The sequence below is a fragment of the Chrysochloris asiatica genome, unplaced genomic scaffold (genome assembly GCF_000296735.1).
Source record: "Chrysochloris asiatica unplaced genomic scaffold, ChrAsi1.0 scaffold00060, whole genome shotgun sequence".
Taxonomy (NCBI): domain Eukaryota; kingdom Metazoa; phylum Chordata; class Mammalia; order Afrosoricida; family Chrysochloridae; genus Chrysochloris; species Chrysochloris asiatica.
In genome coordinates this window covers 5,026,794-5,039,007 of record NW_006408578.1, presented here as the reverse complement: position 1 = coordinate 5,039,007, position 12,214 = coordinate 5,026,794, and the positions used below count along the sequence as shown (strand labels likewise).

Genomic DNA, 12,214 nt, shown 5'->3' with positions numbered 1-12,214 from the left:
TCCAACGGCACATAACAACAACAACTGACAGAAGGGTAAGATACTATTCTGAACTCTTATTCTTCACTCTCTGAACAGACCCTTCTATAAAGCATCAAAAGGAAAATGAATATATAGACATGGGCATATAGAAGACCTATAGGCTTCACTCTGCTTGGTTCTGACTTCTGCCATATTGACAAATGTTTTCCTTCTCCAGTGTGGCTCTCTCCACTGCACTTCCAAGAGCAAAAGCCTGTGTAGTTTTGCTTGGAAGAGATTTTCTAATGAGGATGGGCCAAGGAGAAACTCCTTTGGCATAATGTTCTTGAACAGCCATTGAGTATTTGCCTCTGAATATGTAAGGCAGCTTCAAGCGGTGGTACAAATGAAAAACGTTACAATTTTCATGCTTTTTTTCTACCAGTTGAACACCCGGATTCTTATATATAAGAAGCCACTGAAAATATGACTCTTGGCTGACATAGTATAGAATTAAGCTCCTCCTCCTTGTGACACTGTTTCTCACACATCTTTTATTCCACCCTTGTGTCTCAGTTGTCATTAAAACCTTCCACATCTGTTGTTGCTGTTGTTAGGTGCCATCAAATTGGTTCTGACTCATAGCCACCCTGTGCACAATAGAACGAAACACTGCCCTGTCTCATCCTCACAATCATTGTTAAATTTAAGTCCATTGCTGCTGCCACTGTGTCAATCCATCTTGTTAAGTGTCTTCCTCTTTCTCTGATCCTCCACTTTACCTAGCATGATGTCTTTTTCAGGGACTCCAAATAAGATGTCCAAAGTATGAGAGAAGAAGTCTGGCCATCTTGACTCTAAGGAGCATTCTGACTATACTTCCTCTGACACAGATTTGTTTGTTCTTCTGGCAGTCCATGGTACTTTTAATAGTCTTCTCTAACACCAGAATATTCAGCTCCAACAACATATTAAGATTGGAAATTAATTTACTTTAAAAATAATGACTAAAAGTGTTTGATGATGGCTAAAATGGTTTTATCTTGCAGAAATATTTTAATATGAATAACATATCAGATTGAAGATTTTCAGTACTGCAAAGCCACTTGAACTGCAAGGTCGGCAGTCCAAGCTCACCAGCAGCTCCTCAAAACCTTATACAGGTTGCTATGGGTCGGAATCGACTCGATGGCACTTAACAACAACAACAACAACCAGATAATAACACAATTTAATAAAGTAAAAGAAGGAAAGATTTATGTTAAATGAGGGATTGGGAGATAAGAGAATGACTTGCCAAGAAGAAATGAATTAACTATAGCTCTTGAAACATACCTATTCTGGAGTCAATTTCTATACATCTTTAAAGGTCCCTGGTGGCACAGGTAGGTAAGCACTAGGCTGCTGAAAGGTCAGCAGTTCAAACCCACCAGCAACTCCATAAGAGACAGATGTGGCAGTCGGCTTCTGTAAAGATTATGGCTTTGGAAACACCTTGGGGTAGTTCTACTCTATCCTATAGGGTCATTATGAGTCCGAATTGACTTAATAGCAACAGGTTTTGTTTCGCTTTGCTTTATATGTGTTTAGCATGCTTGCACTTAACCAAAGAACTTCAATTTAAGAACCACACCAAGGAATTCAAAATGTCAGCACTTCAAGAGTGCTTCTAATATTTGAAAGTTAGGTGGGTTTCTTAGGTTAAACAAAATTAGCTGTTTGAGGAAGCAGAGAAACTATCACAAGATTTTTTTTGCAGGTAGAAGGCAAAACTTCATAAAGTCCAATACAAATAGAAAACATGATTTTCTAGAAATCTCTGGTCATAATAAGGAGACTAAGCAGTATTCTAAGATGGCTCTTTTTAATATCTTAGCAAGCAGAATAAATCAAGACTGATTCCAATAAAAGCCAACTTGATGGAGTGAACACAGGCAACTCAACTACTTAAAATCATGTGATCTTTTCTCTCAGAACATTTGTGTTTTCTGCCATTCAATGGAGTAAATAAATACAACACAAACATAAATTAACATGAGCTGGTATCTGGATGTATTTCTAAATTCCATCTTGAAATAATGCCTCCATTCTCAATTAATCAAATACTTCTTCTCTTTTTATGTAGAGTATACATCCTCTTAGCACCAAAATGAAAAAACAGAAATATCCACACCTCTGCCATCTCATGGATTTTCTAGTAAGTATCAATTATTTCTTTTAGCCTCACAGATCTAAATTTTTATTTGTAGTGTTTGTCATGTAAAAGATATAATTTTCCTCTGCAATTTTTACCAGTGGTTTGTTTCTAGGTCATTGAAGTACATTAGCACTGTACTTAACATTGAATTACTCTTTATAGAGCTTACTCTTTACAGATGTCTTGAGGAGGTTTTTGTTGCAAAAGTATTCAGAATACTTGGTCTAACTTTGCCTTCTACATCTGGTTCTATTGTATCTCAGAACAATGAACACTGGCTCATGCTGCTTTTGAACAGATTAAAGTTTTAAAGCAGAGCTAAGCTGATTAGATTTTGACATTGGCTTTTGAACACTACCCTACTTTAAAAAATAATTTATTCATGTTAGTATTCCTAAATATAAACTGTACATATATTTCTCAGAGAGCAAAGTAATCTTTTGAAAATCTGTTTCAGAAGCTAGCCATATCATGTTAAGATCAACCCTCTGAAATGAAACATTTGAGTAGATTCTGACACATGGTGACTTCATATGTGTCGGAGTAGAGCTGTGCTCCATCGGGTTTTCAAAACTATGACCTTTCAGAATTAGACAGCCAGGCCTTTCTTCAAAAGCACCTCTGGGTGAGTTCAAACCTCCAAACTTTCAGTTAGTTGTTGTTGTTAAGTGCCATCCAGTCAATTCTGACCCATAGCAACCCTGTATAGGGTTTCTTTCCAAGGAGCAGCTGGTGAGCTTGAACCACCAACCTTGCAGTTCAAATGACTTTGCAGTCTGACACATTAGCTCACAGCTAGTAGTCAGTTAGTAGTCAAGTGTTTAATCATTTGTGCCACCCAGGACCTCCATTAAGAACCCAGTGACCAATTGTTTAATAAAAGAAGTAGCTTTTTGCAAGTGAATAATCATCCCCTTCCCAAACATTCTTCTCTAAGTTGAAATGTTCTCCTTCTAGGTTTTCAGAAATCAAGACCCTTTCACATTATATGTTCACTTGGTGAGACTCTTGTGATTTTCCCTTTCTTGGCCCACTCTCTAGAAATGATCAATTTCTAGACTTCCCCAGGGATCACCTGTGAGCTTCACATTTCCAAGTTAGAATCTCCCCCTTCAGTGCTCTGTGCTTACCTTCAGGTTTGGCACATGCTCTCTCTTGCTCTCACCTATGAGTTAAGATTTCAAGAGAATTACAGTAGAAAGTTCAGAACCTACCACCCACACCTTACTATAAGCTAAAGACAGAGTTCTCCTCCTGTAAAGGTCAACTGTTCAGTGTGTCTTGGTTGGAGGCTGAATAGAAATGTAGCTTCTGAGTAGGAAGTTCTGGGGTCTGGGCAATGCTTTGAGTATTCAGAGTTTAGAGTTGGCTTTAACCACAAGAACATATGGTTGGTAGCTTTTTGGATTCTCTTTTATCTGGACTTAAATCCCCACAACACCATCATAGTGCCTGATATGTTCTGATTTGTTGGGACAACCTAAAATACAAACAGCAGATTTTTAAGTTTGTTCACAAGGGCCACCAGCAGGGCTGTGTGGGTGAAGGAGGACTAAAGTCTTCTAGTTTTAACAGCCTTCCTTCCAAGGTTTCCCAAAGGAAGCTTCTCTTCTTTTAACAACCCAACATCTCCTACACCAAAACCATGTTTATTACCAATCATACTTAGTAAACAAAAGACACAACATGACAGGGTTGTGGAATTCCATAATGTCTTTAAATGTCATCATGTCCTTTGTGAACAGATTTCAAAATACTGTGCCTAAAAGTCCTTACTGAGATTTGATGAGAAGTATGGTGGTCGGTGGTCACTCTCACATTCCATGTTGATTAGAGATCAATTCCCAGCCAATGCAACCCAAAAAGAGTCACCACCCACCTGTCGGCAGAGGCTTGTGTGTTGCTTTGATGCTGAACAGGTATCAGCAAAACTTCCCAACTAAGCTGGATTAGGAAGAAAGATATGATGATCAGACTCCCAAAAATCAACCAAGGAAAGCCTAGTAGGGTCTAATCTGCAACCTAAAGGTGGGGATGGGGCAGGGCTGGGGAGTACATGAGGTCTATAATAACAACACAGGAAACTAGAATAGCCTTAGTCCTGGTGTGGCACTGCAGGGTAAGCCCTGGACCGCAAGATCGGTGGTTCAAGTCCATCAGTCACTCCTCGGAAACCCTATATAGGGGTGCTATGAGTAGGAACTGACTCACAGCACTTAACAACAACAAAGCACCTCAGCAAATGTTTGTGGTTGGGATGATTTTGTTGCTTTCAGGTAGGAAGCAATGCATTTAGGCAGGGTGGCATGATTTGAGCTGGATATCTGACCAAGCAACCAGAGACAGGAAGAGGAAGAAAGGCTCAAGAAGAGGAAGAGGATGAGATCAAAACTTGCACTCTGCATTTCATTCCAGAAAACAGTTTGCAGTTATAATTACCCACCTTGTTTTTGCAGCTCGGAATAAAAGTAATGCACCAAATCCTATTCGAGCCCATCGTGATTAGAAAGTACTCCACACCTTGGAGAGCCGAGGAGACATGAGAATAATTTTAAATGCAAATTAAATTGAGGGGGTAGCAGATAGAACACATAAAAGACAGTAAAACAAAACCTTTCAATTTTCTTAAATTAGCAGTCTAATGTGTTCTAAAGAGCAGTTCCACTTAGATCTCTACTTAGGGGTTGCATTTCCTCTCAGTATAAAATAAGCAAATCCATCACTCTCCTCCACTCAGTGCTCTTGAATCGGGATTGAAGAGAAAATTAGAAGCTGTTCATTTGGACTTGGGAGCTCAGCAGTGTTGCACAGCTTCATTCAAGGTTCCGCGGTATCCTGTTGAAAGGGGTCAACAAGTGCTGGTGAGTATTTGCTAACTTCAAGACTCTTCTTTTTGTCCATCTTTCTGGCTACCTTTTCTTTGCAAGGGGAAGTCTCCCAAAACATTGAGGCTAGAGTGCATCTTTCAAATCCCTGGGAAATTTCCGACAGCTTTTACAGCTTCTTCCAGTGACTGATTCACAGAAGGAAAGAGAGTTATTTTCAGCCTTGATGCTGGGGCTGATCTGTGTGTTAATTATAACAGGGGAAGGTCTGCCATATGCTCACTAGAATGGACCTTCCCCACACTCTTTCTGTCTCTCCCACCTCTAATCAGTGTTAGGGTCAGAACGGAGACCCCCTCCCAACAATTTCTAGACAACTTTCCACCATAACAAATGGTTAACCATTGAATATTCTATTCTGTTGTAATTGCAATTCAAACTGGGACTATAAAATTAAATTATTAAACCATGAATCTTTTTTTTTTTAAAAGACTATGACACATCTCTGCATAAGAGATCAAAGAATAGATCTGCATGGTGGTTACATGCAGATGTTAGGGGTTTTCTTGCAAAGTTTTACACTGGAAAATGGTGATTTTCTTCCTTCACAGAGGGGCGTACAGAGAGGCTGAGGTTGGCGTCACCTTCAGTTGCTAAGGTAACATGCTCTGGCCATTTTATCTAATAAAGGAAGTCCAGTGGACAGAATACATTATTTATTGCGGCTCTAATCAAAGAATCAAAATAATTTATTTTCACCTAGAATATTTAGTGAGATCAAAGACCTTCTGGCTGATACAGATTTTGCTTTTACTAACAACTGCTAGTCCTTGATATTTCTGTTGTTATTTTGCAGTAAGTATGGGTTTTTGTTTTGTTTTTGCTGTTGGATTACCTTTGGGCATTTAAAAAGTTTTCTCTTACTAGACTTGGATGCTTAGATTAAAGTGTGTATGGTTAGAAAAAAAAAGGAAGATAAGGTCTTCTGATCTTGATGTGAATGACTTTGTGTTATAACTCTTTCCTATAGCAGTCTGTAGAAATAGAGATACTTTATTTGGGCAAGTAACAGGGAAACACTACAGATGCTTAAAACCAAAGACTCAATGGGCTGAATGTTTTGTAATGAAACGTATTTGCTTTCTGACAGGCTGGCACAGGCTAATATAATATAATCAGTTGCAGTGTAGGAATAATTGCCGCTGCCCCCCAAACCATCGTCTTTTCTCAAAAGCAGCCTTCAGTTAGTCAGGTGCAGGCAGAGTGCTCTCCGGTAACACTCTGCAAAATGAACTGGAAGGAATTACTGGGCAAGAAGGAATTCAAGGCATTGCTATAGCAAACATGTCAGCATCTATCATAAATGCAGGCTTATCTGAGAGGAGCTTCTGATTCCCAGGAGATTCTTCCAGGTCGAGAGGAATCCAGAACTCCAGGGATCAGTTGAAGATCAATACTCAGAACGGCTAGCACTTAACGATGCCCTTTAACTGACAGATCTTCTGAAAAGTGTTAGCAGGTGAATTTCACAGCATATTTTCTAGTCAATAGACTGCAAGGAAAGGCTGGTACTCGATCTCTCTTTAGCTTGGACTACCTGTTTTGTTCTGCTTTCCCCCTGGGGAGAATGTATTACTTATAATGAATGTTGGTTAAATGCTGCATTTTCTAATGTTAAGGGGTGGCTTTACAGTTTGAAATATTGGTCAACAAATGGAATAGTCTTATTCTGAAATTTTATATTGTATTATATTTGGGACTTTTAAGAATTTGTGTTAAAATCTAAAATCCTTTCTCATAGGTGTGAAGTGAACTTTTTCTCACGAAACTCTGTGTTCAGAACATCAAGGATGGATTATCCCAAAATGGATTATTTTCTGGATGTCGAGTCTGCTCATAGACTCTTGGATGTTGAGTCGGCTCAGAGATTCTTCTACAGTCAAGGGGCTCAAGGTAACCAAATGGGAGAGAGAGGAAATGCCTCTTATTTGCATGTTTGGTTCATATTAACAGTGGTACAGTGTAGAACTTGGCAGTTTTAGCTCTGCTCCAGAAGCTGAACAAATAGGATTTCTAAATTAATGGTTTCTACTAAACTGTTGCTGGAATTGAGGGAGGCATATAATTGTTGTTGTTGTTTGTTGTTGTTAAGCACCGTCAAGTCCATTGTGACTCATAGCAAACCCATATAGGATTCCTGAGGAGTGGCTGGTGAGTTTGAACCACCATCTTGTGATCCAGTGCTTTCTCCTAGAGTGCCACACCAGCCATATAATAGAAGTAATAAATCCAAACCTCTTGACTATGCCTTAAAACAAAACAGAACAACAGATGCAACTTTTGAGTACAAATGTCCCCCTCCTCCAGTGCTGTGTTAGAAAAGGATCCCACCACCTCCTCATGCTGAAACATGCTGAAATCCTTGCCTCAGAGATTCCCAGGGATGCTTGTTCCCTGGGAAAAGGTTGAGTTTACAGTCATTGTACTCGATTAAATCAAGGACACCCTGACTTAGCCCCCTGAAATTCACCGATTAGGAGCTCCTACCATCAATGCCTCCTTGGCCACTATAGATGACTTCAGTGGCTATACTTGAAAGTTTACAGAACCCATGGGGATTAGGGAGGGGAAGGTGTGTGGTGAAGAGTGGCAGATATGTGCACTTTATACCATCTTTCAAAATGGTCAAATAGCCTCCAGTTTGCTTCCTGCTATGTCCAAGGGTACATTTAGAATGCTTTGCCACCACGTTAAAGCAAGATAAGAAGTTGAAGTGTTTTGTGGGAATTCCTGACAGGGAGTATTTTTTATTTATTTATTTTTTTTACATAGTGTCTCATGTAAAAGCCCATGGAATGTTTAGAGTGTCCAGTCAAAGAAGCTTGTGGATGGTACTCTGAAGAACCACCTAAATGTCCCTATTTTAAAATAAAAAGAGTAGGGGGATTCTTGGAAGTCACAACCAGAGCTGAGAAGAGGATAGTCCTCTCTTGGGTCTCTCACTGTTAGATGGTGGTGGAGACACAGGATGTTGAGGACACCTTGCCTTGGCATTCCTGAGTGGTCACCTCTGAACTGGCTTTACTTTATTCTGAAGCCCATTTCTAGTGACAACCTGAGGACTTTCTTTCTTCTCTGCTTCCATTTTCCAACGCACGATCAGGTTTTAAACTCAAAGGGGCTAGAGAATTACACAGAGGTTTGCTTGGGCTGGGGCCAGCCCATTCCTCAGCAGAGCTAAAACCAACAAATGTGGTACAATAGGTAATTCTTCTCATCCACTAGAAGAGACATAAGAATGTTATTAAAGTCAAAGGAGGGTGAGAGGCAGGCCAGAGCCCCAGTCTCCTCTGGATCTGCAAATATGTCCAGAAATCAGTTGCCTATGGAGTTGATTCTGTATCACTGTGGCCTCGTATGTGTTAGGATAGAACTATGTTCCACAGCAATGTCAGTGTCTGATGTTTTAGAAGTAGATCACCAGGCTTTTCTTCCAAGGTGCCTCTGGGTAGACTCAAACTTTCCAACCTCTTTGTTAGCAGATGAGTGTTTTAACCATTTGCACCATTCAGGGACTCCTTCAAAGTCATCAGCTGCTTCTCAGAATCAACTTCTCGGAATCAACTCGACAACACTTAACAACAACAATGGATGGTGTGGTGCTGTAGGATAAGCACTAGACCACAGGTTGGTTTGAACTGCAAAGTTGGCAGTTCAAACTCAACAGCCACTCCTAGGAAACCCTATACAGGGTTGCTATGAGTTGGAACTGACTCAATGGCACTTAACAACAACAACAATGGATATAGAAGAGTCCTGGTTGGGTGCTATAGGGTAAGCAGTAGACAGCAAGCTTGGTTTGAACTGCAAGATTGGCAGTTCAAACCCACCATGGCTCCTCAGAAGCCCTATACAGGGTTGCTATGAGTCAGAACCTATTCAATAGTACTTAACACATTAACAACAATGAATATAGAAGGATCTCTGGTACCATAGTGGGTTATGAGTTGGGTTGCTAACTACAAGGTCAACAGTTCAATTCTACAATCACTCAGTGGAAGAAAGATAAGGCTTTCTGCTCCCGTAAAGCCTCAGAAACCCTATGCAAGGTTGCTATGAGTTGGAACCGACTCCATAGCACACTACCATCAATGGATGGAGGCCAAAAGCGAAAGGGTCTCAATTCCTTCATTAGCATTGTGTGTTGCACTGTAGGATAAGCACTGGACTGCTAACCAAAAGGTCAGCAGTTCAAATCCACCAGATGCTCCATGAAAACCCTATACAGGGTCACTATAGTTGGAAGAAATTTGATGGTACTTACCAACCACCACCTCTGGTGCATTCAACTTGAGAGAATATGGACTAGGAGGGTGTCCTCCACTTGAGCAGAGAGCAGCAGTCAATTCTAGGTCTTACATAGTTCCCTTCGTCTTCATAAGTGGGGTTGATTCAAGTCTGTAAGAAGGCTGTGGGCTCTGGGCTTACACAGAAGGAAAGCAGGCAGGGTGTGGGAGGCTCAGAGGACTCCAGGCAGCCTGGTGATTGTCAGCAGATGGGGCTGGGGGTGGAGTGGTCAGAATTGTCTCCATGAGTGACTGTGATTTAGACACCAAACCTGAAGTGACAAGAATAACCGTGAGAGGTGATAACATAAGATTTCGCTGTTCCCTGGTACCACATTCATTTTAGGGTACGCAGAATGATGGTCCAATCCAAGAATCTTGGATTTGCCAACAGCGTGGAAGCTGCCTAGAGATCCTCTAGCCCAGTGTCCAAACCTCCCAGGCTTCCTAAATCAGAAATTCAGGTGCAAGGAATTTGCATTTTCATTCAAGTGCTCCCCTGGTTGTGGCTGTTTTGTTGCTGTTGAGCCACTTCTGACTTGTGACATTTATAACAGCCATAAAACACAACCCTCTGGACCAAAACAGAATATTGCCAATGATTGTTTCTTAGGTCAACTCAGTCTAGGCTTCAGTATTTAAGAACCTTCCATCCATACCAGGAATACAGTGCTCAGCATTGGAGGCAGAATCACATAGTGCTTAACAGCCTTGGGGTCTGGGTCTGACACTATGGCCCAGGTATTTACACAAGGACAAAGTTCAGAAGGATTAGGAAAGAAGGAAGAATGGAAACATGAAACACAGAGAGGAAGTGGGGATTGTAATCAATGAGATAAAATAAAATGTGTATGAATTATTGAATGGGAAACTGATCTGCTCTGTAAACCGTTACCCAATTCACAATACAAAGAAGAAATAAAAAGGGGCCTGTATTGAGGATTTCTGAGTCGTGACAACAGTTTGGTTTGTTGTTGTTAAGTGCCATCTAGTTGATTCCGACCAATAGTGATCCTGTATAGGGTTTCCGAGGAGCAGCTGGTAAGCTTGAACCTATTCCAGTGGCTGATTTTTTGGAAGTAGATATCTAGGCCCTCTTTCAAGGATACCTCTGGCTAAATTGTTATTGTTGTTGTTAAGTGCTGTTGAGTCGATCCCGACCCATAGCAACCCTATATAGGGTTTCCAAGGAGCGGCTGGTGAGCTTGAACCACTGACCTTGTGGTTCAGACAAATTTGCAGTCTGATGCATTAGTCCACAGCACCACACCAGGACTCCTTAGATGCACCCAATCTCTCAGTTAGCAGCTAATCATTAACCCTGAACTGTGTGTATTACCAGGTCTTCAGAAACCTGTTAGACATGAAGAATCTCAGGCCCCACCTGAATTTTAATAAATTCCCCAAGTAATTGATATCAAAGTTTAGAAAGCAATGATTTAGTTAAGGGTACACTAGAAATAACAGGGGAGCACTTAAACATCCCACTATAATGCTTCAGACTGCAAAGTCGTTTGAATTGCAAGGTCGGTGGTTCAAGCTCACCAGCTACTCCTTGGAAACCCTATACGGGTCGGTATGGGTCCAAATCGACTCAATGGCACTGAACAGCAACAACCACCACCAAGGTTGTTGTTGTTGTTAAGTGCCGTCGAGTCAGTTCCGACCCATAGCGACCCTGTACAGGATTTCCGAGGCTGTAAATCTTTATGGGAGCAGAAAGCCTCATCTTTCTCCTGCGGAGTGGCTCGTAGTCTCGAACTGCTGACCTTAAGGTTCGCAGCCCAATTCTTAACCACTACGCTACCAGAGCTCCGTAAGGTAGACCAATTGAATCAATTTCTGGGGTGAGTTGACATAAGAATATTTTATAGTGCCCCTAGCTGCATTAGAATGTGCCCCCAGAGCACAGAACTGCTGACTGTAATTTCATTTCACAGAAAAGAAGGTTTTAACACTTCATATAAAGCTATTCTTGCATGTGTTTCTTGTCTTCCAAACCAATGCAAGAGCTGCCAATGGACTTAAAAACAAGGACAACATGTGTGCTTTGCATAGTCACTGTATTTATTTGTGGCACTGTGGGCTGATGCACTGGACTGCAAAGTCAGTCTGAACAGCAAGGTCAGTGATTCAAGCTCACCAGCCCCTCTTCAGAAACGCAGCTAGTAGCACCAATTCTGATTCGATGGCACTTAACAACAAATTGCCTGTCAAAGGAACCTTGGGAAGTAGGAATTATTATGCTCATTTTACAGATCAGAAAACTGCCAGTGAGTGACGTGACGCATATTGAAAAGAGGTGATATGTACATCTAGCAGCAGAATCAGGATTTGGATTCAACTCTGTGCAGCTCCAGACCCACGGCCATCACGTCAATTCTGGTTCATAGCAACCCAGTGTAGGGTTTCTGAGACTGTAAATCTGTACCAGAGCAGACAGCCTCATCTGTCTGATGGGTTTGAACTGCCAGTCTTGCAGTTCCCAGCCCAAACCCTAATTCACAGCCCTATCTGGACTCCAACACCCCAGCTATTTTAAATGCATTAGATTGCTTGGCTGGGCAAAGGCTTCTTGTTGATACAATATTGAACAATGTTGACACTGACCAAATCTCACTTGCAGAGATGAGGAAGATGAGGCTGAGAGTGCTTCAGCAACTGGTCCAAATCATACGGTTTATAACAAGAGGGTGGAGACTGGAACCTGGATCTCTTGCCTAACCGTACTTTTCCCCTTTCCACTGCAAGCTAGGTTTCTATTCTCAAAGACCATCAATATCCTGAGACATTTAAATTGCCTTCAAAGGGAAAAATACATTAAAAGGCAGTCATTGACTAAAGTCACTAGGCAATCAAATTTATGACTCTTGCTCACAATTCTC

The 12,214-nt window shown here is 41.1% G+C and overlaps 1 protein-coding gene across 1 annotated transcript in view; it reads left to right on the top strand.

Annotated features, from left to right (window-relative positions):
• The first annotated feature begins 4,927 nt into the window (after positions 1–4,927).
• PHACTR1 (phosphatase and actin regulator 1) overlaps positions 4,928–12,214 on the top strand; it is a 765,475-nt gene continuing 758,188 nt past the window's right edge. The window contains exons 1-3 of the mRNA XM_006864086.1: positions 4,928–5,023; positions 5,597–5,641; positions 6,785–6,936. Coding sequence (XP_006864148.1) covers positions 6,834–6,936 — 103 coding nt within the window. The 5' untranslated portion in view covers positions 4,928–5,023; positions 5,597–5,641; positions 6,785–6,833. The remainder of the gene's footprint in view (positions 5,024–5,596; positions 5,642–6,784; positions 6,937–12,214) is intronic.